This window comes from Pempheris klunzingeri, chromosome 4 (assembly GCF_042242105.1).
Source record: "Pempheris klunzingeri isolate RE-2024b chromosome 4, fPemKlu1.hap1, whole genome shotgun sequence".
Taxonomy (NCBI): domain Eukaryota; kingdom Metazoa; phylum Chordata; class Actinopteri; order Acropomatiformes; family Pempheridae; genus Pempheris; species Pempheris klunzingeri.
This window is the reverse complement of record NC_092015.1, coordinates 16,965,392-16,991,644: the sequence shown is the minus strand read 5'-3', so window position 1 is coordinate 16,991,644 and position 26,253 is coordinate 16,965,392. Positions and strand designations below refer to the sequence as shown.

General features: G+C 43.8%; 1 protein-coding gene across 2 annotated transcripts in view; it reads left to right on the top strand.

The window, feature by feature from the left end:
- Positions 1-26,253, top strand: part of hip1 (huntingtin interacting protein 1) — a 42,202-nt gene that overhangs the window by 6,157 nt on the left and 9,792 nt on the right. Inside the window, exons 1-20 of one of the 2 annotated variants that reach the window (XM_070829181.1) lie at positions 1,091-1,160; positions 11,835-11,898; positions 12,576-12,718; positions 12,941-12,997; positions 15,174-15,254; positions 16,491-16,567; positions 17,303-17,364; positions 18,566-18,706; positions 20,055-20,112; positions 20,221-20,296; positions 20,984-21,127; positions 21,666-21,763; positions 22,036-22,108; positions 22,245-22,428; positions 22,729-22,817; positions 23,080-23,196; positions 23,534-23,635; positions 25,141-25,335; positions 25,471-25,618; positions 25,750-25,836. In XM_070829181.1, coding sequence (XP_070685282.1) covers positions 1,143-1,160; positions 11,835-11,898; positions 12,576-12,718; positions 12,941-12,997; positions 15,174-15,254; positions 16,491-16,567; positions 17,303-17,364; positions 18,566-18,706; positions 20,055-20,112; positions 20,221-20,296; positions 20,984-21,127; positions 21,666-21,763; positions 22,036-22,108; positions 22,245-22,428; positions 22,729-22,817; positions 23,080-23,196; positions 23,534-23,635; positions 25,141-25,335; positions 25,471-25,618; positions 25,750-25,836 — 2,014 coding nt within the window. In that variant the 5' untranslated portion in view covers positions 1,091-1,142. Of the gene's footprint in view, positions 1-1,090; positions 1,161-11,834; positions 11,899-12,575; positions 12,719-12,940; positions 12,998-15,173; positions 15,255-16,490; positions 16,568-17,302; positions 17,365-18,565; positions 18,707-20,054; positions 20,113-20,220; positions 20,297-20,983; positions 21,128-21,665; positions 21,764-22,035; positions 22,109-22,244; positions 22,429-22,728; positions 22,818-23,079; positions 23,197-23,533; positions 23,636-25,140; positions 25,336-25,470; positions 25,619-25,749; positions 25,837-26,253 lie in introns of those variants that run through there. The other variant, XM_070829180.1, reaches the window with a different exon arrangement.

The window sequence follows — 26,253 nt, the reverse complement described above, 5'->3', positions numbered from 1 at the left end:
CTCTGACAAACCAGATGGGGGCATCAGTCGCTTAGAATTGCTCACATGGTGGATGCAGAGCTTTTTTTGTTTTTTCTATCCCCCCTTTTCACCTTTGAAACATGCTCATTTCAAGGCTTCATGTGTTTACCATAAGCATGATATTACTGCACACACAGAAATAAAACCTGAATGTAGCTGTATTTACTTTTTAACTTAAGCATTTGGCCGTGTGGCATCGTGTCAGCCGTTTGTGGTGATGGTCACATTTTATTTAGGCGGTGGAGGGGTCTCGCCTCACATCTTTTCTTGCATGTGACCCCTGTAATAGATCTCAACACTGACACATCAACCCTAAGGAACACCCTCTTGGATTTTCGGCTTTTTATATGTGCAGCAGATGTTTTGCTGCGAGGGAGCTGAGCCAATCAACAGATACAGTCATTTCTGGGCAACAACACTGCCTCCATATGAATGGACCAGCAGTGGAGATTCAGCTGGTTTCTCATTTCCTGCACACACACACACACACACACACACACACACACACACACACATACACACATACACACACACCTCCCCTCACACAGGACCCCCCGGCGGTCCCCGGACCCCAGCTTGGGAACCACTGGGTTTGAGCCATCCCACTCTGCAGGCTCCATGCTACTATTGTCTGACAAGAGAGCGGGCTATTTGCAAAATAAAGGTAGCCTACTGTCTCGCTCTTCGCCGCTATGTGGGCTGATACATAGAAACAGGGCCGATTTTGAGTGTGAAGCGGCGCTGAAATGAGCGGGTAGCCCACGATCAGCGGTGCTCCTCTGGGTTTTTTTTTTTTTTTTTTCCTCCCAGACAGCTTCGGCTCCTTCGGCGGTCGGATGCTGGAAGTCCTCGCCGATAAGGGAGCACGCAGGGCTCGCGGAGAAAAGGAGAAGGGACGCGGAAGGAAGGAGCGTAGGAAGGACAGAGGAGCATTTTAATACCAAATCGGGACACATGTTGAGCTGAGAGCCCGCTCCACCTCCCCCCCTCCTCCCTTCTCCTCCCAAATGCATTTGTTGCCTCAATCGCTTCCCCGTTACTAATTACTCCGCGTTAGGATAAAGCCAGCGGACCTCCTCCCCGGCTCCAAGGATCCGCACTCACCGCTTTGGGGCACGATCATGGATCTCAGCAAAATTGTAAGTGCTGAAGAAACCATTTGTTCTCTTTCTTTTCTTTTTTTTTTTTCTTCTTAAAACAACACAAACCAACAAAACAGAGGCTAAGGCTTTGCGTGTTTTTTTGGAGGTGGGGGTGGTGTCCAAGAAGTCCTGTTGCGTGCACACACACTCACGCACAGGGTGTTTGCGCGAATATGCAAGCAGGGACTTGTTGTTGTCTGCCCATATTGCAGCTAAATGTGACTGTGGCAAGTTTGTTTTTTTGTTTTTGTTGTTGTTGTTGTGAAGAAGAAGGCATGAAGGTCTGAGCAGCCAGACTGGGGCAGAGGGTCCTTGAAGGGGATCCCAGTTTTTTATGGAAGAACAGTTTAAATCCACTTAATGCAGTGGAAATAATCACAGGTTTCTCCTCAGTTCCACCATAGAAAGACTGTTAAACAAGCCCCGACATTAAAGCAACAGCAACCAAAACCATCCTATCATGAGACCAGGGCTTTAACTCATGGGTGTTTGCAGCTTTAGCCGCGTCTATTTTTGGGGTCCTAGACATGAAAATGTCTGAGATGTGCTCATCTGTTGCCCGGAGCTTTCTGCTTTTCACATGGCTCAGTCCTCCAGCTGCAGGTTAGAGGAGAAAGTTCAGCAAAGCGCGGCTTAAATGTGCCGTGAATGTCAATTACAGATTGCATTGATGTCCGAGTAACCTAAAGACAGGACTAACGGTGTGTCTCTGTGTAACTGTCGGTGTGTTGCTCAAATCAAAAAGACACTAGGTGTTAATTTAAAGTCAGGTGAGATGATGCACTGTCGTTTCTACATGCAGGTCAGTAAAAGCACCATTTAACCTTCTGGACTTTGTTGCATATTCAAAAGCCAAACAAACCATCCGATATCTTGTGTGCATATGATTTCTTTTGACTCTGCGTGCTGGGAACGATGCGATAGAGGCTCCAAGTGTCCAGAGTGTACTGGAGCAGGTGCACATAAGCCAAAGCAACAAGACCGGCCTTTCACTGCCAACATGGATGGATGGGTGTACTTTTAGCCCTTGTATAGGTGTGGGGGAGGGTGGGTGATGAAAGCACACCCAGAGTCCTCTTTCCAGTGATCCTCTGGGTTTGTAGTGAAGGAAATCCTTTGAGAAAGAAATGGTAGACGTTGATAGTAGCAAATGTGTAAAGAGGCACTGAATCCAAACGGGAAAATCGCTCTCCAGTCTCTGAAATAAATCTCAGCTGCCCACGTGAAGTCAGCCGGGGCATGTAGCACAGACATGTCGTAGGTGTAGTGATGGAAAATCTCTTCCACTGGATCTCCTGTTAGTTTCACTGTGCTGGTAGTCGGAGACAAACCTCTTGATGTTGTAGGGAAACGGTTCAGTATTGTGGTTTTACAGAGCTCCCCAAGGCTGTTCTCCGTCTTCTTTTTTCTGCCGCTGTGTTTTGGCTGTTTGGGATGCAAGTGAGACACGGTGGTATGAAAACAAAGTAGAGATAGATGAAAGCAGACGCCGCATTCCCACACTGCACGGTAGAGCCAATTCAAGATGGATTCAAGAGTTTTGGGGAACTTGATCGCATGAAAGATTCATACGTTTGGTTCAGAGCTGCTGTGTGTCGTTAAGAGATACCTGATAAACAACAATGATGATGACGATGACGATGCTGATTTATTTATTTTTTATTTTTTGTCATTAGCCCCCATGAGTTCAGTTTACTGTGTGGCATTTACCTGATTGCGCCTTACATTTTTATTCCGGCCAAACCTTCCTCAAATTGAAGAGAAATGCAAAATCTACCTCTCTCAATCAACAGAAGTTTTTAGAAGTTCGATATGAACTTAATTCATCAAAACAGACCTGAAGTGAGAGCTGAAATGAAAAGTCATGGGCCAGAAAATTAATTGGCAACAATTTTGATGTTGAATTTATATCCAAAAATGTGCAAAACTGGTTCTAGCTTGTCAAATATCAATGTGTATTGATTTCCTTAGCCTTCTATGAGAGCAAAATCAATGTATTTAAGTTTTGGACTGTTGGTCAGATAAAACAAGCCAAAAATATGCATTTTTGGACATTTTATAGACTAGACGGTTAATTGATCGAGAGAATAATCAGCTTCATTGATAATGAAAATAACATGTATGTATGGACTGTCTCACCCCTGGAAGACAAACCTGTTTTTATCTCCACATAAAACATCAGCAAAGCCTCTAATGACGTGTATCAAACAATTTCATGAGCAAATCTTACAAACTGAGGCAGCTAAAAAGACCGGCGCTGAGAAAAGAAACACTGACAACAGTATTGTCGGACAGTTTAATTGGTGTCAGATCTGTGCACACTGTCGCTGTGCTGCACAGATGTTCCTTTTATAATGCGTCCTCGTGACATCACCGGTCCTGCAGGAAGCTGAGGTTTAGGGCCGAGTCTCCTTCACACAAGGCTGCAGAAAGCCGAGCTATTAGGAGAGGCTCATAAACCTGCCGTGGGGGTGTCGCCCTGAGAGTTTAATTATGCTGGAGCCTGGCCTTCAGCACATGTGTGTCTTTAACCAGCTGCTGCCCTCCACCTCTGCCCTCAGGAACAGAAGCCCGGTGCTCTGAGGTCACACACGCCAAACATCCTGAAGCTGTATGTTTTCATGCTTTTTAATGGGCCCTTAAGAGACGGCGTCATCCCACTGGGCTTATCTGCATCACCAAATGCCCTGTTATCATGCTTTTAGTGGGATAGAGGATGCTCGGTGCTTTCTGTGGAAAACACACCCCCAGTTACACTTCATCACTTATGAGCACAATTATTAATTGCAGTGCAGATTCTGTTCACTGTGTTGATAACGGTGCGGATCAATATGCAGACTGCGTCAGATGAGGCCTGTATAACGTCTCGATCTCTGTGGGTTTGTAATTTCCTTCTCACAGCCGTGTGTGCGTTTAAGCACGCTGGAATAATAGACCATCTTTTCCACTACCTTCCTCTCCTCAGTGTCAGCTGGGCTCCTTTACAAGAGGTGTGGAGTGACTGCTGTATGGGAGCGGATGTTCGTGTCGGATGCAACACATAAAATGGTCCTTAAACAAGCAACACAGAGGGCTCTGTTCAGAAGACTGACCTTTGGAATCGGGTGGAGTTAATTTTGGAAAAATGTTTGGGCCCAAAACTCTTTTCCATGTATTATCTTATTTTTGAATGCATTTGTAAAAAGTGCCATTTCATGATGATGAAGGTTGTGTGTTTGTGGGAAACACTGTGGTAAGCCTAGCTTTCAGTTTGACCTTCCTTTAGCCATAATATCATCCAATTACACAAGACATGCTGATATTAAAGGTCCAATTGGTCATTTTTGGATCATATAAATTGCAGGTATATTCATCTTACTGATGTAAAGAAACTTTGTACCGCATCAGCTGACATCAAAGCTGCTATTATCTATATTTTTATATTAACAATTTAGACTGAAACAGATTAATATGTAAAAGGGGTCACTTGCAATGATGAACCCACAGAGAATTATGACCCGATTCTTCACTTCCTCTCAGCTCTATGGAGCGCTTAAGCCTCTTTCAGCTCAAAGTTTTGGTAAAAAAGTAAAAAAGCTGTGATAAACTCATTGTACACTACCTGCCCAGCACCAAACAGCAGACATTCAAAGTTAGCTGGTGAACATAGTGGAGTGTTTAGCAGTTAAAGAACCACATATACAATATTTGACTTATTTGACCAGAAACATGACTCCAGATGAATGCTAATGTTGCTCCATATTGGCCACATGTGTAAATAGGCAACTGTTTAATTATTCAGTGAAATCTAGGTTTAATAACTTATGTTATGAGTTGTTTAGTGTTAAAGTACCTGTGTATAAATTAGGGAGCGATGAGGATGATTTTGATTTTATTTTTTGGGTGATTCATTGGTTACATTTGCATTATAGAATGTGTTTTTAGTTATCAAGAAACCAAAATAGTCAGATGATTAGGCAGTTTGTGAGGTTAGTCAGACTAATTTACAGGAGACGGCAAAAGTGAATGGTAAAACTGTCATCATAGTTTGCAGATCAACTTCCTGCCTGAGCTTTAGCCTTCCTTTTGAGTGCATTCCTGTGCAATGAGGGATGACTAGTGATATTACAGGTGTGCTCACTTTCAGTCTTACATCCTGATAAAGTTGTTTAGATGACCTGTACTTAGTATTTTAGGCATATTTTGTTCCCGGATCTCGGCAACTGTTTTGGTACATTTTTTCATAACTGATAGTCAAAGCTATGAAAATAAGACCAGAGTTGGAAAAAAAAGTAGTTTTCCTTAAAAGACACCTGGAAGAGTGTGGCTGGAAATGTGAGAGGGTAGAAGGAATGAAATGTTCGGCCTGGCTGACTGTCTCAGGCGCTGTCTGGGTTGACTGAGCAAGGTTTTTAGCCAGAGGGGAGGTGGAGCTGGGCATTTTTCAGCAGGCAGGCAGGAAATGGGCAGTACAGGGTGTGCCAAGACAGGAAGCCTGACTGAGCGCCTGTACCCCCTTCCCCACCACCACCACTACCTCCACCCCAGTGCGTCAGCCACAGTGACCATGCCTCCACCTCAGCATTACAGTGCTGCTGCATTCACATACAGCCGTGCATGTTTCCTGTTTTCATTCCTCCCTCCATCATCCCCTCGATGTTTACCCATCCCCCAGTTACAGTACAGTACAGTAGCTGGACAAGTCCCAGCAGCAGCAGCAGTGTCCACCTGCCTCCCTGATGAGGCACCTAAACCACCATTCATTTATACTAAAATCTCTTGAATAAGCATGAAAAGTGTTTTTATGTGTTCTCTGTTGTGTGGGAAAAGTGGAATTGGAATGATTTAACGACAGATGAAGATAGTCAATAGTTAGTTTTGATAAGGAAGACGTGTTTGATCAGATCGTACTTATAAGACAATGTGAAGGTGCAAGAAGGACAAAAGCATCAAATATTGAGAATGGAAGGCTGTGTACTCATCAGTCCAACGTATATTTTACTCTCAAAACTAAGCTTGCTGTCTTCAGGTCTTCATCAGGGCAAGTGCTTGACAAAAGGGATGTTCAGGGCTTATAATGGCATCAAAGGGAGCACATCCTGTAGGATTTGGACTATAGAGGTTTGCAGGTACTAACTGCAGGTACTTGACTGTTTGTCAAATATTTGTGCACACCTGTGCTTTGTCTTGCAAGTACACTCCATAAATACATAAGTTCACATGTGTTCACAAGACAAGTTTTGGGGACCATTTGATATGACCAAGTGATATGGTTAAAGGCAAGGACTCTAAACCCTCACAAGGACTGAGCTCATTCACTTAACTGCATCTTATGGCAAAAGATTACTCTTGTCTTCTCTTCTTGGGTGGTGAAAATTTCAAATTATTGTCCAGTGGGTAACAAAGTCTATCACCTGTCTCAGTGCCAAAGGGGATATTTTCAAATAACTTTTTCATTTGAACAGTAAAAGAAATTGAAAGATATTGAGTTATCTCGGATAACTAAATCGGACAAAACATCAAACATTTAAGAAGCTGGTACCAGGGCATGCTTGGTATTCCTGCTTGAAAAGTGACTGGAATGCTAGTTCGGTGCAAAAATAGTTGCCATTTAACTTTGTCATTTGTCTTATCCAGTGTTTCCCAATCCTGGTAATGGCGGCCCACTGCCCAGCATGTTTTAGGCATTTTCCTGCTCCAGCACAACTGATTCAGATGCACGAGGCGCTATCAGGCTTCTGCAGAGCTCGATGAGGAGCTGATCAATTGAATCAGGTGCTGGGAAACATCTAAAACATGCAGGACAGTGGGTAACACTGGTCTAATCGATCACTATGAGTAATCGTTTCGTCTCTTGCCCGAATACATTCTACAAACATCAAAGCCCCACAGATCTATCAGAGCTAACCCTACAAAGTAGAGGACCTGGCATAAGGGCTCCTAAGAAAATTGGACTAACTTGATAGGAAGAATAACTCAAAGAAGAACGAAACAAGAGCCAGTTATCAAAGATGATCTGATAAATGTGTGAAGATAAAAAGACTGCGCAGTCTATCATGGGTGCCACCCGCTCTGTGTCCTCCTCCTTCCAGACCTAAATGACTGGGGTCAGATAATCATAGTACTGTAACTAAGATTAATCACTGCCCTCCCATAATAAATCATCAGGGTCACACAAGGATACCTCCTCCGCCTCCTCGACCATGAGAATTCGAATCCACTGAGAACAAGTGTTTCCGAGTTTACCCTGCCCCCTTTCATTTGGCTCTTATAAGGTTCTCCACAGTCATTTTCTCATGATTGAACATTACTGGCTGCGGCCCAGCCTCATCATTAATGTTGACATAAAATGTGCCACAGCGGAGACCAAAATAACCAAGAGCGCTGTCTTTTCTCTGCTCCATCAGGGAGTGACGGTGATGCGATGACATATCTCCAGTGCTAACGTGGAAATCGAATTCCAAAGGCAGGCATTAGTCACATGTTCTTGCGAATCGCTCAGAGGAGCCGCTCAGATGCGAGGCGGAGGTTGGGGAAGGGAGTCAATGAGTGAGGGCTGTTTCATTTAGCAGGCAGAAGATGCTTCCTCTCCCTGGGCTCTGTGCACTGACCCCTCAGTGGACAGAGCCAGGCTACGATCAGCATATCAATGCCCTGCTTTCTACAGAAGGGCTGATTGGGGCTTGCCAGGCTTAACTTAACATGCTTTCAACACTGTATCAATAACACTTTGTTCGCACGCAAAGCTGTGCAAAAAAAGATGTTTCTGTAGATACCAAGATGCAAAAAGGAGTTTTTTGTTCAGCTGGCGCGTAATGGATTGAATCCCTCTTATAACTGTTGGGTATGAGTTGAAAATGAGGGAAGGATGAAAGGAAGACGTGAGGGAGGAAGTGAAACAGAAAGGAGCTGAGGTTGGCCCCCCGTGGACGCAGTGACATAGGTTTCTGACAGCATTATCCAATGTAAGGAGGACTCCCTCAGGGCTGATCTTTGCCCTTTATCCTCGTAATTGCCTGCTTCTCACCTCTGATTTAATTCCTCATCGTTTCACTTTGTAGCCGGTCTGCGTGGCCGCACTGCGAGGCGCTAATAGGCCATTGATGCATCGATGCCAGCAGCCAATGCCAGGAGTCCTAGGCAGCTGGCACTCTCATTCAACCCAAACACAAAGTACAAAGTCTCACTGTGGGCTAATTGGGTCATCCTCATGTGGGAACCACTTGCACTGGGAGTCTCTCAATCATCCCTTGATTTTTGTGTGTGAGTGACAGTGAGAGAAAACGGGAAGCAAAATGAGGTGAAATGACACAACAAAATCGAAGTGATGAAATTGCTCTTCTTGTGTTCAAAGTGTGACATTAACATCCAACACCAGCTGATACAGCGAGGATATATATACACGTGTGTGTGTGTGTGTGTGTGTGTATATGTATATATGTGTATATATGTATGTGTGTATATATGTGTATATATGTATGTATGTGTGTGTGTGTGTGTATATATATATATATATATATATATGTGTGTGTGTGTGTATATATATATATCTCTTTACATGCAGAAAAAGTGTATGTATTAATTTCTACATCAGGAACTGATAAAACTAAAACTTTCTCCTGTTTGTTTTACATACAGGTAATCCTAAAGCCTAAAGTTGGTTATAAAGGACGTGCGTGGTGTCACTGAGAATATTACCATTATTGCTGTGCCTTTTTATGTTCACTATAAAGCTACGCAATTGAGCTTGCATTGTGTTTTGCCAATAATTTCAGAGCTGCAATTACCACCTTGCAGTTGGTTCTCGTCCGTGTCGATAACTCTCACACTGAAACTCTGTTTTCTCATTGGTTCGTACCAGCTATGAAGATGATGCAACAGGACAGGTGTTGGATCTGTAGGTCCGGCGCCCTTATGTTTAACATACAACATCGTGCGTGTTTGATGACAAGAGTGGAAGCGTGGTCGGTCATCATCTTTACGATATGCCGCAGAGCCCCCTCGTCATCGCGTGTTTTTACGAGCCGAGCGCAGACGGGTGGACGGAGAGGAATTTAAAGTCAGATATGCTGAAACAGCAGCCAGCGCCTGCATTCCTCCTCCTGTCCTCCCTCTGCTTTAGTCAACCATTCCTGTGACTTAATCTGAATCTCACCCGTAAATTAGATTTCTGTCAACACAAAACTCGTGTTTGCCAACTTGCCGGAGCTGGTGATGATGATATGTCAGTCACATCACAAAGTTACGGTGTGTTGTGGAAGATGCAGTCTATTGTGTGCTGTTGTTTAGACAAGACAGGAGCTGGATTTTTTTTTTTTTTTTTTTTTTACCAGATTGTTTTTCTCTAATCCCAGTTTAGTTTTTGTTTTTGAGCTGTGTTTCTGAAGGGATTATGGTTATAACTGAAATATTATACTCTGGACTGAGTTTCCAGACATTTCAGATTCAAAACCATCTGTGACACCTGGAAGCATATTTGTTTCTTCGCTGTAAGGATACGGAAGCGTTCAGATGAAAACTAATCATTTTAGCAGAGTGTGACTCTGATAGAGACCATCTTCTCTCCCTCATTCCTGCCTCCTTCCCTTCCCTTCCCTTCCCTTCCCTTCCCGCCCCTCCTGGCCCACTCCTCCTCCAATGATTCCTTGCGGTGAACTTCCAGTCCTGACAGCTCACATACTGGAAGAGGAGGAGCAGACTCAGGACATCTGTGGGAAGTGAGATTATGAAACAGGCCTCCCGTCCTCTGCTGACCCCAGCCCCCCCACTCATGGGTCATAGTACCATACAAAGGGTCATGACAAAATGCATGTTTGGCTTTATATATTTTTTTTTTTACTTTGGCATTTCAGGCCAAGGTTTTGACTTTAAGGGTTGGGTGGGGGGGGGTTAATCTTCATCTCATGTGTAACGTGATATGTCAGCCACAACACCTTGTTTTGAAAACCATCTGAAACGGCTGAAACCCTCAAACAATGCAGGCCTGGACTTTATAGCAGGACCATTTTGTGGTGGGCTCCTTTTTGTATTTTTTTCATCATACAGTTTTCCTGTTTTGCTGCATAACATGAACCCAAAGTAATGAAAAAGCATCGTATGAGAATAAGTACAGGGTTTTCAGCCATGCTAGCTGCATGGTCGGCAGTGTCAGTGTCTGATAGTCGGCCGGTCCAACATGATGGTCCAGTCTGAATTACCTTAATAACTGCTGGATGAATTGCCATGAAATTTTGTCACCAGATAGTGAAACCAGTTAACTTTGATGGTCTGACTTTTACTCCTGTACCTCCATGTTGGCGGGTTTTGGTGAAATGTCTCAAACTATTAGATGTGTTTCAACTTGTAGATATCCGTGGTCCCCAGAGGATGAATCGTAATGATTCGGAGATCCCTTAAAGTGGAACTCATCACACACCAAAGCCTGTTTGAATGTCTTTAGGGGAGCTGTGCGAAATCTGAGAAATCACTTCACTTGGGTCTAAAGACTGAAAGTTTGGAAACAGAAAAGAAATTTGGAGTCGAGGAGTTAAAAAGAAGTGAGCTGACCTGTGTAGCCCTCACATGTGCTTGAAGCCAGCAGCTGGAGGCTACATTAGCCAATACAAGATTAGCACACCTGTAGCTCAGAGCGGTTTAGTTGCATTGTGGGTAATGTAGGCTGCAGGTTTTGAAGTTTGAAGTTTCCTTGAAATATAATTTTCTCTCCATTAGATAAATAAATGTCACAAACACTGTGTGTTGCAACCAACAACTGTCACTAAGGGAAGTGTCAACACTACTGACTCTACAGCAGCTAACACAACCTTTAAAACTACTTCTGCTTGTATTTCAGCGTGTTAACACCGAGCGCTACGGCCGCAACAGCTTTATAACAGGAATGATGGCTGTCAAACTGTGCATGTGAATCCTTAACTGAGTCTGCCTGCAGGATGCACATGTAACTGAAAAGTGGTGACACTTCTCTAGTGTTTCTGTGAGGCGAATTAGATGATACTTAAATTTGAGCTGAAGTTGGAGGGGGTTCAGTAGTAGCGTGGCCAACATTCCTCAGCAGATTTCACAGCGCAGACAGATACTCCCCTGATCATCCACACGTGAGTTACTGCCGGTGCTATTTCATTTAGTCTGCCGGCTCACAGTCCTAATGTGAAGGATTGGCCCCTAAAAGACATAAGAACGCAGGCCTCTGGGTTGGAAGTGGTCCCAAATCCTGTGATCCAGCCAGACTACATGATATTTTCTTTTTGGGAGCATGAGATGAAAAATCACATGCACTATTCTGACTGCCTGCCCTCTTACATACACTTACATCTCCCTAATTTAAGATAGTAACTGTTATCTGCATGTGAGATATGCAAATACAGATGTTATAGCATATGTCAGTGGATGAGACAGATGTTTGCCTCTGCAGAGTTCCTCAGAAGCAGAGAGGAGCTCAGGCCTCTCAGCTCCTGCCTTGAATACCAACTCTGCAGAAAATGGGTCAATCACCCTTTACTGCTTCCCGTTTCCCAGGAGGTTAGAAAGGGAAAAAGCAACTTTCTGAAAGGTGGAAAGGTGCCAGGTTTCAAAATGAAGCTCTTGACACTTGAAGGTTTTTATATTTTTCTCTGTAAGCGGTGTGAAAATGGCTGTGGGTTGATTTGTGTTCTCCGTCTCTCTCCTCTGCCCTTCCTGTCCTCCTCTTCACAGGCTGTCAGCATCAATAAGGCCATCAACACACAGGAGGTCGCTGTCAAAGAGAAGCATGCCAGGAATATCCTCATATTGTCTCTCGGTGTGTGTGTGTGTGTGTGTGTGTGTGTGTGGAGCCATTCCTCCGTGGCTGGAGGGTTATGTTAGTGCAAGATCAAAACAAGAAACTTAGTGAAACCCCATCATCTACACGTGGCCCCGCTGCAGAGCTAATTTAGTCATGTGTGAAACAAAACACAAAGCTGCACATACAGAGGGGAGTGCTGCTCTCTGGAGATTCCTCCTATTTTGGTCTCATCCAACACATACGGAAAAGCACAACACAGAAAGAGAGCTCATCGTTGTTGGTTTTTAACTTTTCAAAAAAGAGATTTGGGAAATTATTTGTAATTATAATGAGTATTAAGAACATGTAATTTGGCCTTTAGAAATAGCTAAGACTCTCTTTTTTGTCTTTATTTTGAATTACTGAAGATCCGTTTAAACAGAGGTAATCAGGGTCTTCTTGCACCAAAAGAAACAACTTTTGGTCATGTGGGGACATTAAAGTCCAGTAAAAATCCGTTTAAATTGATCTTATAAATATGTGTTTCTAGAAAACCAACCTAATAAAAAACGATGATGTTTGGGTATATCAGTGTGACGTCCCTGTGAGGAGGCAGAGGTCTAAAAAGACGTGGAAAAACAGGTGATTAAATGCATGACTATAATCCAGTGATCCTTGACTGTCCCCATCACCCTGCATCTTGGGAACCCATCATGAAAAAGGTGCCCACACCTTCTGGGCGGCGGTCAACCGGCTTCCTCTCTCCAGCAACGCGGTGCTTTGCTGGAAGTTCTGCCACGTCTTCCACAAGCTGCTGCGAGACGGCCATCCTAACGTACGTGAAGACGACATAATGCAACACGAACACATGCCCTCATATCTGTTCCGCTGTAGCTTTGCCTCTCTCTAGTAATTGTGATTACTAATTATTATTACTAATGATTCATTCTTCAGTTTATGTCACATATTTAGTGAATTACATGTGATGAGGCCTGTTATATGAACTCGTTTCCCTTCTGTGCCCCCCCCCCCCTTGTTTCTGCTGATGTCCCTCCAGGTGATAAAGGACTCCATGAGAAACAAAGCTGATTTAACCGACATGAGCAGAATGTGGGTAAGAACACGGAGATTATTATATAAATGTGGTCAAATCACAGCACGCAGTCACAATGGCATCAGGAGTCCGGCCTTATGCCACTGACCCTCTCTACTGGTGACTCTGTATGTGGAGTAACACGGGTGAATAACAGACTGAAGATAATATAACGGATTTTCTACAAACGGAATAACGGATTTTCATCTTTGAAGGTCGGCACTGAATCGAGGAAGAAAAATATACTGAAAGTTATCACATTACACTTCTGGGAACAACTCGGTGATGTCACAAAAGGCATACTGCCTGTAGCCATATAGTTTGACAAGTGAAGTAATGTAATATCATTTTACAGGTGGTTCTGTCTTTGCTCGTCTACCTTTTTATAACCAAACTGATTTTATGTGCAGAGAGCTGCATGCATCAGCCACTGTTGGATGCACTGATCCTTTTTCTTAAAGACAGACAGAAGTAGTTTATAACTGTCTGTCAGCTACATAAGTACCAAATAAATCATATTAACATTAAAAGTAATACTCTGCCCACTGGTGATGAAGGTTGCATGCTTTTCCTGCAGCGTGTCATTATGCTCTTGCAAAACCAGCTCCTGCAGTTTGGCAGCAGCTAAAATGCCGCCAGAAACAACTTTTTTTAAAAGGAGGGGAAATGTGTCATTACCTTCCTCCACTTACTCCTGTCTGAGTTGGACTTTTGACAGCAGCTGAAAAACACCTTTTCTGACATCACGACATGCCAGAAGTGCGACATGCATCAGTAGTTTTTTGTCGTTTTACCCCTAAAAAGAAGGAGAATGTCTTGTTTTTTCTGCCTCGGTGCCTGCGACAGCTGTGGCCGGAGGCATTGTGAATTCAGGTTGTCCCTCTGTCCGTCCCTTTCTTTTAAATCCTTCAAATTTCTTCAAATTTGGTGCAAATGTCCACTTGGACTCAAGGATGAACTGATCAGATTTTGGCTGTCAAAGGTCGAGGTCACTGTGACCTCACAAAACACGATTTGGCCATAATTGAAGAGCTTGTACGCTAATTATGACAGCATCAAATAATGAAGTGATGACATTTTATATCAGAAAGTTCACTGTGACGTTATAATGTTCTACAAAAACACTTTTCTGGCCGTTATTCAACACTCAGGAACTCAGAAGGGGAGATTGTAACCGGATTTCACATTTGGCTGGATACAGAATTGGTGACACTAATGCTGAGTCTGGACAGACATGAGTGTAAACTGCAGCTTGACTGCTTGGCGGTGGCACACAACCGAGAGACGCTGATTCTAGTCGTTTATTAGCCACCAACTGTCCTCTTAGCGTTGGTCATCAGATCACGTGATTGTTTCTAGTCGGCCTGCTGCTGAGTAACAGACATTGTGGCCTGTGATGGACAAACCCACGTAAAACATGCCAAGTGTGATCGTCCGAGCTCACAACACATCGCCTGCCAGCTACATGTTGTGGCTAACAGACAGCAGGATTACATAAGCTTGTCTGCAAGCTCCTCTGTGGGGAATCTCACCTGTTTTAAGGCGCCACAGCTAATTGCATTGATATTATGATGGAATTTGTGGGGTTCATTGTGTAAACTTCAGTTATGTCTTAAGCAACATTAGCTTGGGTGGGTGGTTTGTATTTGCGGATGTACTTTTAGTTTTTTGGTTACTCGGCTTTTGCTGATGTCACTAAGTAGGAGGATGCAGGAAGTTCAGTCCCTGTGACTGGGGTTGTGGCCTCTCTTTCCTGTTGTGTCATCGCCTCCCGCACTCCCAGGCTCGAAGAAAAAAGGAAGTGAGAAGCAATTGGCCGCATAGCTTCTCTAACTTTTCACTTTGTCCACACTGTTAGGCCAGGGAAATGTTTAGTGAAAGTGAACCTGCTCCAAACGTCAGCTGGTTTATGGTGTTTTTCTGCGCAGTAGGAGAGAATATTTTGCCTGCTGTGGTTTAGTCTAACCCTCAGTGTTTGCTCGCTCTTTTCATGTTTATTGTGTGCTGCTTTCAGCCAAAACACCACAACAAATTTCCTCAAAACACCTAAGCGATTTGCTTCCTCTGTGTACTTTATCCAGCAAACCTGCAAACCCTTCCAGAAGGGCAAAAGATGAATGTCTACATTTGATCATGTCTCTCTTCTTTCTCTTATTGTCTCTCTTCCCCCTCTCTCTCTCTCTGCCCCCCCCCCCAGGGTCACCTGAGTGAAGGCTATGGGAAGCTGTGCAGCATCTACCTCAAACTGCTCATCACCAAAATGGAGTTCCACATCAAAGTGAGTCGGCCTGGCCTATAAAACCCTGCGCCAGTCTCCCTCATCACTCATTATCTTGGTCTCAGACTCTCCTTTTAGTGCGAGCATGTCTCTGCGGGGGACAAGCTTCATAAAAAAATTCTGGCTTTTACGCTAATGGTCTCTCAAGAATCTGTAATGTAGCTTTTTTTTTTTATGAGACATTGGAGCGGACCAGTGACCAAAAAGGCAGAGTTGATGCTATCACAGGAAGATGTGGTTAGTCGTTCCCCTGCTGGAGGCTGAGAGCGATCTTAGAGGGCAGGTTTCTGAGGCGTAACTTGGGAATTATAAAGGAGTCATGTGACACTTGGGCAGATTAAACCATTGATCAACTTTATTTTAACCTCTCTGTACCCTGTATTTGCTAAATGTGTTGCCTCTGTCGGCATGCAGGTTAACCTATAAGCCTCATGCAGTGTCTAAAATAACCTCTGAGCTCACTGAAGAGGAAATACAAATTCTCTCCACACACACTAGTAAAAAGGTCAATTAATGAACAATCTGCTCCTGTAGACACAGTCTCATATGAACTTTTAACCTGCAAAGAGCTGGCGAACCAAAAACATGTACACGCCTTACCTGATTTTAGCATTATTTTCTAAATATAATGAGTTCAAGTTTTAAATTATTATATACTTACAGCTATTACCTGACAACAGTGGGTCCTTTTTCTCTTGACGTCACAACTTTGGAGTCCTCATTCCTGCTCACCACGAGGAAACGGCGTTAAACTTCATTACGTTTTTGGCTCATCAACCATCTGGACCGCAGAGAAACAGTAGTTCTATGTAAATCCAGCGTAGCAGCCCGCTTGACTCAGACACAGGGTTTTGTTTTGATTGGCTTCAGTGAGTGAGGCGAAACTCACAAGAGCAGCCAAAGTCCAAACAATACATCTACCTATTCAGATCATTTTCTGAAAGCTGCTTTAATCAACAATCTGAAAAAATGAGGTTGCCAGGTGGACAAACTGATTATGCTCTGCATCTGCTGAATGTGTTAACAGTTTAATGGAGGTACTCATGTGAAGTACAAGTACCTCAAGATTGTTCCTAAGTATTCAAGTAAATGTAAATGTTCCGGCCTTACAAAACAGCCATCATTATTGATTGGTTAAAGATCAGTTTTATCACATTGTAAGTGGTTCGAAACATTTCATTCTTGCTATGTGTTGGTCAGCGTGGCTGAACTTCCTCCTGCTGTCTTCTCCTTCAGAACCCTCGCTTCCCCGGCAACCTGCAGATGTCAAACAGGCAGCTTGACGAGGCGGGAGAGAACGACGTTAATAACTTGTGAGTGTGGCGTGCCGCTGCTTCTTGGCCGTTTGTCATTGTTATTGTGGTTGAGCGGGACCGCCGTGCTGACCGGGCCCCAGGATCCAGATATTAATGAGTTTCAGTGTTATTTCTCAAACTGTGCTCGCCAAGGTGTGAAATGATGCTAAAAACAATGAAATGAACCCTCATGATGCAGGTTCATTTCATTGTTTTTGTCTCCCTCCAAGCGGTTCTGGTACGATTATCTGTTGTAGTAACTCCTGACCTTTTAGGCATATCACAAGTTAGGGTCCACTAGTAACCTCTCATCAGTGGCTAAAGCCTAAATAACATGTTAGCAATTCAACCCAAGAGGGATGTTTTTTTTTTTAACTTTTTAACTTGTTAAATAGTTAAGATTCTCAGAGGCCTGGGTATGAAAAAGTAGGAGATAGTATAATTCTGCGTAACTGAAATCACTTGAATCAATTTGTGACATCTTGGATACATTCCCACTACAGTCACAAGTGCGCATTACGTAGGAAATGATCCAGTATTTTAAAGTAACTGGGAAACACTCGCTCTGTTGGAAGCAGCAGTGGCGTTGGCATGTGAGAGAGAGGAATTACAGCACATCAATGTGAAAGCTGTCCGTCACACACCTCGGTCAGAATTTACCACTGTGATACAATAGAAAAACAGACCTGTGTGTGAAAGCCAGTAAAATTGTAAAAAAAAAAAAATAAAGTCTTTTTTTCTCGCCCCTTTTAGCTTCCAGTTGACCGTAGAAATGTTCGACTACCTGGAGTGTGAGCTCAACCTCTTCCTGGGTGGTGAGTTATTCTGGTGTGACTCCACGCTCTGTGCTACCAACTGTGCTTATCTTAGCATGACGTAATGCACACAAACACACACGCAGACGCACAGACTGATGCAGTTCACACCCTGACAGACAGGAAGACGTGGCCTGACTGATAGGTGCACCGTACATAATGGTTTGCAGAAATAGACGCTGTAGATGATCTCTATCAGAGCTCCACCTCATGTGACTCAGCCTGCTTCACCACTGTTAGCGGTTTCATCCTGCACTGTGGCCCTGTTGTTGTCTGGGTGAGTCATCCCAGACTAATGTCTCTTAAAGTATGGACAGGACTAAAAATAGACGGCCAGGATGTGACCAGGAGCTCAGAAGAAGCGCTGGAAAAGCTGTGCGCTCCCATTCATAAATGAGCAGGAAGAAAATTGCAGTCTTTTTCTGCATCCTGATGATGTTATCTCCATGTCTGCCTCCTTGTCTTCTTTCCAAAGAATTTGAGATACCTGCCAAAACCACATCCCTGCATCAGAACAAATGGGACTTAGTGTTTTTAAAAAAAAAAAAAAAATCCACATCACATTAGAGCCTGCGTTACCTCACACCCAAATCTCACAGCCGTTGTCAGCTTCCTCGTCTGGTCTGGTGTATTTTAAAAGCATCACGTCATGCTGGGGTAAAGAGAGCAGGCCTGAGGTGTGTGTGTTTTTGTGTATGTTTCTGTGTGTGTTTTCTAGCTGTGCAGGAAACCACACCTCTGCAGTGCACAGAGGCTCTCTGGGCCTGGCTTTGGGGGTGGTGTGAGCAGGGTGGCAGGGAAATGAAAGCGGGGTGTAATGATGGAGGCAGACAATCCTGTTAGTGTTCAGGTTGCTGCTCCCTCTTTGCTCCACTTTAAACCTTTTTCCTGCCTTTTTTTTTTTTTTTTTTCGGGCCGTGTGTCGCTTTCAGCCATTTTATGAGTTTGGTGGCCGAGGCGGTGAACTGAATGGAGAGCACGGCAGCCCAACTTGACTGGTTCATGAAGAATTCATGATTGATGAGACTCAAGCGGGACTGTCTGTCCGTGTTTGCATTAATAGTCACTGACGTGTGAGTGTGTGGTGACTCCTGCTGTGTTTGTAATCATACCTGATGGCTTCACACAAGTCTAAATGGGCACATATTGATCTCGCCGATACATCTATTGATTGGGTGTGCGTTTCTCTCTCCCCTTGCAGTATTCAGCTCTCTAGACATGTCTCGGTCAGTGTCAGTGACGGCGGCGGGTCAGTGTCGCCTGGCCCCCCTCATCCAAGTCATCCTGGACTGCAGCCACCTGTATGACTACACCGTCAAGCTGCTGTTTAAGCTGCATTCCTGTGAGTGACGCACACCTCTGTTGGTCAAACAGCACAACTACAGGCTCACTAGGGATAGTAGAAATAGTACACAGTAAAGGTTGCTCTGTGGTTTTGGTCAAGATACAAACATTGTGAATTTTTGAATGTTTCTGCAGGGATTGGAAAATCTTGTTAACTCCAGTTTTAGTGATTTGAATGTATTGAGTTTAGGTTAAAGGGATATGCCACCTAATTCACACAGCACAGGGCAGTTATTCCAGTCAGAAAGCTGACAGAAATGTAGAAAATGTAGTAATGTTCGTAGTGAGGCTGCATCGAGCAATTCATTTCATTATCAATCAATCTCCTGGTTACTGAAAGAAGAAAAAGTAGTGATACACATCCTAACTTCCTAGAGCCCAAAGTGATGTCCTTCGATTGGTTGTTTTATCTGACCAACAGTTTGAAACCAAAACATATTTAATTTACTGTCATATATGCTGAAACAGAAGAAGATGGAACCAACAAGAAGCTTTTTTTGCTTCAAATGTGACATTAATGATTATAAAAGATTAACCAAATGGTTGCCGGTTAATTTTTTTCAATCGACTAATCAGTTTCTAGTTGTATTACAGGACCTCAAACAATTACAGGAGAAAATATTAATACAGCTGTCAGCGATGTGTCACCAGAGCAGAAAAAAAGACAGAATGGAGGCTAGATATGCAAATAAATATAAGACAGTGAAATCATTAAACAAAGTTTACGAGGCATGATGATGAAATGGAAAGTTTATTTTAGTTAATTGATTTAAACTAAATGAAAAATTTGTGACTCATGCGACAGGTCTGGACTATCTGGAGAATTTTGAACATTTCAAATAGGAGAAAATTGGTTGAACGCCACAAATTCTCTTGAGTCACTCGTACACTGAATGTGCCTGTACGAGTGCTTCCTTGCATGAGGTCCGCTGCCTCTTGAGGAACATTGGATTTAGCTGTCAAGTTTTTAGCTTTACCTTTAGCTCTCAAACATCCGGAGGTACAAAAATAATGTATGAGTACTTCATATGAGTGACTGAGAGGGTGTCAGCTTTGAATCTTTGAAGTAAAGAACCAGAGTTAAAGAAGTTTTCAGGCCCTTCGGGCTCCAAAAACCTTTCAAAGCCCGTCTGGATAAACTCATAAATGCATGCAGTTCAGTTTCAAAAAAGCTCCTCTCAGTTTCTGAAAAGTAGACGTTTCGCAGGTTTGAAGACTTTCACCTGCTGGCTTTGATACTTTTATGCACACGATCCCATCATCCACTGTGTTTATATATATCCAGAATACCTGAACAGTTGTGGCGTCCTAGCACTGACGTGGTTGTGTTTTTTGTGTACTTGCAGGCCTTCCAGCAGACACTCTCCAGGGCCACAGAGATCGCTTCCAGGAACAGTTTAAGAAGTATGAAGTTCACAAACAGGCAGAAACACAGCTGGTCACGAGGACTGAGCTCTCAGGACCGTGTTGAATGAATTTTCAATGTCAAACTCTCCCGCCCCTCTCTCTCAGGTTAAAGAGTCTCTTCTATCGCTCCAGTAACTTGCAGTATTTCAAGAGGCTGATTCAGATCCCACAGCTACCTGAGGTGAGGACGGCCCTCACTCTGTCTCGCATTTTCCACATTTTATCCACACGTACGTCTACGCTGACCCATGACGGCAGTTCCAGGTGTCTGTTTACCGATGTCCTATTCAGAATCCTTTCACCAGTCGCAGCTGTTATTGCTTACATCTTATAATATGTTATTCAGTGTCTCTCTTCTCATATCAGCTCCTCAGCTTTTAGCACCCCTTCTTCATATTACTGACATGCTATGGCTGTAGCAGCATATGTTTATATGCATTACTGCATGTGATAGAAAACACATTCACTCTCCTAGTGTAACTTATCCTGCACATTATTGGAGTACACACCAGAAATGTTTGCTTTTAATGCTTTTATCTTCATTCTTGCATCTCATCGTGCGCTACATGACAAGTTGCTATGGACATGACACAAAACAAAAGGCAAATGATGAACTCACTTTCATCGAGATATATGTGTCTTTATTTGCAAACCATGTCAAATGTCGGAAGCACATATTGATGTAACTTATATCTGAATAGGACAAAGAAAAATCCCACGTTCAAGGGGTAAAGACATTTTAGACATTCTTCCCTAAATTCTCTAAAAATCCTGGTAGAATCTACGAAAAATCTAAAAGTGACAAAACATCAAGAAAAACATCTTAAAGTGACATAGGGATTAAAACTGTGATTTGGGACTCTTGCAGAACCCTCCTAACTTCCTGCGTGCGTCGGCTCTGTCGGAGCACATCAGCCCTGTGGTCGTGATCCCCGCCGAGTCCTCGTCCCCCGAGTCTGAGCACGTGGTGGAGACAGACGACCTGGTGGACACAGACGTGCCCGTGCTGCCGGTAACTAAACAAGACAAGAACCCCCGAATGGTACCTTCTTAAATGCGATTCATCTGTTTTGTAGATGGCCGGCGGTAATCGGCTATCAAATATGCAAGAGGGATGGCGTGTTTGTGGGAGTAGTCGAGAGGGAAAAGGCTTGTAAACTGAGGGAGATAAAACAGGAAATAACCTGCCAACAGAATAGATTCTCCTTGAAACCACATATTTTTTAGTTTCTTGGCAAGACTACTCTATAAAGATCTGGTTTTTATTCATGCTGACACGTGGAAACAAAAAAAAAAAAAATGGAGACAATGAGGTAAATAATTCATTCATTTTGGACCCATAACACCTGGATCATAGACGGCGGTTGAACGGTTGGCTTGGAGGAGATAATAATCTTTTTAGCAGTAATTCCTAATCAATATATAGGACACGAGACACAGATAGGAAAGGAAGGGAACTCAAAGCTCAACCAACAATAAAATGGTGCCAGCATAAGTTGATCTTGATCATGATCAGTGATCATAATGAGATTTTTCTTTTTAACTTTCAGGCTGCTTTGGAGACCAAGTTTGACGACCTGTTTGGCACCTCGGCTGCTATAGACCCCTTCAACTTCAACAGTCAGAACGGCATGCGGAAGGACGACAAGTGAGTCAAACACACATTTTTCCTTTTTCTGTGATTGTTGTTGTCATAATTACTTAAAAATCACCATGAAGCCAAATTATTCTCTTTACATTTGCAGAGATATGGATCTTTGGTTTGAATTTGTTTGTATATTAGAGACTGCAGCACATAAATGTAAAAAATGGATGTAATTAGATGCATACAAAAGAAGTGACCAGAATTACATTTACAAATCACCCATGAAAATACAGTTTCATTATGTTTTTGATTAATATTTTGTCTTTACCTGTCAGAGACCGTCTGATTGAACAGCTGACGAGGGAGATCCAGGCACTCAAAGACGAGCTGGAGTCTTTCAGACTTGAGGTAAAATGGAGACAAACCACACGTTACTCATTTATTTTCTGCTCTGCAGAAATTATGTCTTCATCAGCTTTTCACCAACTCCTCACCTGTCTCTATATCTTTTTCTGCCTCCTTTCTTTTCCCCGTCCCTCATCAGAGCGGTCGCTTGTGTCAGGCGCTGAGGGGGCGTGTCAGCGAGCTGGAGGCAGAGCTTGCGGAGCAGAGCCACCTGAGGCTGCAGGCTGCAGGGGAGAGCGAGTTCCTGAAGGCAGAGCTGGACGACCTGCGGAGGGTCAGAGAGGACACGGAGAAGGAGCAGCGGAGCCTGACGGAGATAGAGAGTGAGGCTGGGCTTAGCGCACACTGTCGCCTCTCGGTCACGTAATCATGTTATCGCTGCTGCATAGATGTGACTCAGAAAGATATCAATCACATCAGCATAGTTTGCAGTTGTTGGAGCTTCCAGCCATTCTGCAGTTATTTTCAGTCATCTGACAGGAGAAAACTAAAGAATTTATTAAATGAAGCCTTTATCTGCAGTTTTGCTCACCTGGAGTTCCTGCAGTCGTTTACTATATCTGCCAGTAATTTTGTGTGTCTGTTTCGGCCTCTGTTGTGTGCCGATGTGTGTTTCTTACCAGAAAAAGCTCAGGCCAACGAGCAGCGCTACACCAAACTGAAGGAGAAGTACTCAGAGCTGGTTCAGAGCCATGCAGACCTGCTGAGAAAGGTGAGAAGGATAAGTCTTACACCTTTTATATTAATCAAATCGGTCTCTACGTCCTTGTCCGCTCCTATAAAATAGACCTGGACCTTCCAAGTTAAATTAAGTTCTGTCCTCCTTCTGTCCTTAAATATTTCCCCCCCAAGCTGAAGATCCAGATCTGTCCTAATTATTTTGGTGTGTTTCTCTGCATCTGTGTCCCATGTCCTTCTGTGTGTGTGTGTGTGTGTGTGTGTGTGTGTGTGTGTGTGTGTGTGTGTGTGCGCAGAACGCAGAGGTGACCCGGCAGATGACGGTGGCTCGGGCAGCACAGGATGAAGTGGAAGCCGTGAGGAAAGAGATGCAAGAGAAGGTGAAGGCCGCTCAGGAGACTGCAGACAGACAGGTGAGCCGGAGATGAATTTTGTTATCAGCGCCACACACGTACAGCAAGTTCAGCCCCATGACTTCAGCTCAGAGTTGTGCAGACGAATGGTTTGTCCAACAGTGCTGTGGAAGAATACTCAAACCTCTCTACTGTAGGGTGCATGTATTCGGAGCTTTGATGCTGAGGGAAATAGATTGGATTTTTGGGACCCACAGTGCAATCATATGGCTACGAAATGACAAAAACATAATTTCTTTGACTGTTTTTGAGCTTGAAACGTGTGTTAAGGCTGGGAAGGTGTTCGAATTCAAGCTGATATGGACTGAAAAGTGAAATTTTGACTTTTCCTGCTCAGGAGAAGGACCAGCTGGAGCAGCTTCAGGAGCTCCAGAGAGAGCTGGTGTCCAGCAGGGTGGAGCTGGACTCCCTGAAGACTTCCATGGTCTCATCACAACAGGTCATTTTCCTCTCACCTTTTTTTTTTTTTTAAAAAAAGATTAATTATATGAAAATGTTCACACTGAACAACAGACCCGGGTGACCCTAATGGAGTACAGTTTGGAAAAAATGTACTAATGGGCTGCTGGCGTCACACTCATGACGTCATCATTAATCATTTATTGATTGTAGTTTGGTGGCATTAGTTACATCTTTGGTAATTGTGAAGGTCGACAGTATGGATCAGCTGTTCATGAACCTGCTTTCAGAAACATTTTCAATCTTGAAATTCTGAGCTTTTTCTCCTCTTAGCTAAGAACAGCTAGTGTGTGTATCAGTCTGTATCCTGGACCAGGATCTAAATCCAGACTCCTTTCACACTTCAGAAACCATGTCTTTCATCTATCACACAACCGTCTCTCCCTCCATTTGTTATGTCACCTCCCCTCTCAGTCACTGACTGCTCCTCCTGCAGCAGAATCTCAAGTGTTTCTGACAGAATCGCTAAAGCATTTCTTTGACATCAGTGGATTTGTGTTCAGCTTGGCCTGCGTTCGTCGCACGGCTGAGCCAAGTTGAACTCACGGATGCCAAGTCGATGTTTGTAACGGGCCAGTGAAGGAATTTATTTACAAGAAGAGACCAGATTGAAAACACAGAAGCAGTGAAGTCTCGCCCCAAACAACTGCCTGCGTAAAATGCGGCCGTTTGATGTGCAGAAATATTTTTAAAGTGGATAATGAGGGGAGTGACAGAAAATGCGTTGAGTAAGCCGTGAATTCAGGCTATGAGCCCTCACAACCCCTCTGATTGCTCATGACTCCCTCCACCCCTGGTTTCGCACGTCTTTTCTGCACCGTTCCCCCGCACCTCTCCTCCATCTCTGCCTCCCACTCCTGACGTCCTATTTTTGTCGCCACTACTTATCAACTCCCATCACTTTCTGTCCTCCTCCTCCATTTCTCTATTCTCTCACAATCCTTTTCACACAAAGCCCACGTTTTATCGCTCTTGTCACATGCCTCCAGTGTCCAGCTCTCGCTAGCTCCTGCTGTGCATCCGTATTCTTAACAGTTCTGTTTCTCCTTCGTTTCTCCTTCTCTGTCGGACCTGCTGGCGCCCAGGCTGTAAGTCGCTCTTTCTTACCTGCAGCACACTTTCACGCACTCACCTCATTAGTCCAAAATATTCATCTCACAAACGTGCAGGTGATGTAACTCCTCGCTCTGTTGCCATAACGGGCGACTGTTGCACTGCAGCCAAGTTGCACAACCAGAGCTTCCCATTGTTTGTTTGACTGTGAACTTGACCTCAACCCAAACCTCTCCGCAAACTTAAATGGACACAATATTGTTATAATTAGTTGAAGATAAAGTATTTTTCTTAATGTGAGGTCAGGGCCCTCGCATCATACCACATCCTGACATGTCACGCCAGCTATGTATAATCCTAACCGTGTCTTTCTTTGCATTCATTGTGCTGCAAAATCATTTTTCTTCTGATGTTAACTTTTCCTTTGTGCAGTCGAGTGAGGTGCTCAGCACGCAGCTGGTCTCTCTGGAGTCTGAGAAGGCGGAGCTAGTGCAGTCCTTGTCGAAGGTGGAGGCGGAGCTGGTTGTCCGCGGGGAGGAGCTAGAGCGAGTCCAGAGCTCGCTGGCGGCTGAGAGGGAGAGCGGGGTCAAGACAGCAGAAGCCCTGCAGAATCAGCTCAATGAGAAGGTGAGGAAGTCTCATTTTCTTTCATTAACTTCCTTAATTAGCCGTCATAAGTCGGACAGATGCTTCAGTAGCAAGCGAGAGAACCGGTGTGTGTCTGATCATTTCAAGCACGTCTGCGTCTATGTGCGTCCACAGGAGAGCAGAGAGCAGGCTTTAGAGAGCCAGCTGGTAGCAGCTCGCTGGTCCAGTCTGCAGGGAGCTGTGGAGGAGGCAGAGAAGATCATCCAGGACTCGCTGGCTCAGATAGATGACCCAGCACACATCAGCTGCACCAGCTCCGCAGGTCAGGAGCTGTAACGTAGCTCAGAGCCGCTCTCATTCAGCGTTGAGATGCTAATTAGCACTGTGTGTAGTAATTGTGTGCATTTATGTTTTAGCTCCTGTCTTCTCTCTTTGTATTTTCCACCCCTGCAGACTACCTAGCATCCAGATGTCAGGCTTCTTTAGACTGTATGGACCGACTCCACTCTGCCACAGAGGCCTTCTTGGCTGACAACACAGGTGAGAGGATTCAGGGTAGCACCATGTGTGACGAAGTGCAATAAGATCTACTTAATAAGTCATAATTAGTCATTTCAACTGATGTTGCGCTGCCTTTGGCACATTCTTACACAACATTTTAATTTCAAGTGGTTGAACAATAGGTGTGTAGGGGATACATACATACATATATACATACATATATGCATACATATATGGTCAAACTCACTCATGTAAATATATTAGTGCTGTCAAAATCAATGCACTAATTTTGCATTTCATTTGAAAAATTGAACTAAAAAACAATTAAAGCAGCTGTGTTTTATTACTTCCTGTGCTTTGGGCAGCGATCGTCTCAACTCGTACTGCACTTAATCCAAATCCAACGCTTCATTTTAAAATGTTTGAGTGTTTTTCTGCCTTAGATAATGCGTGTTT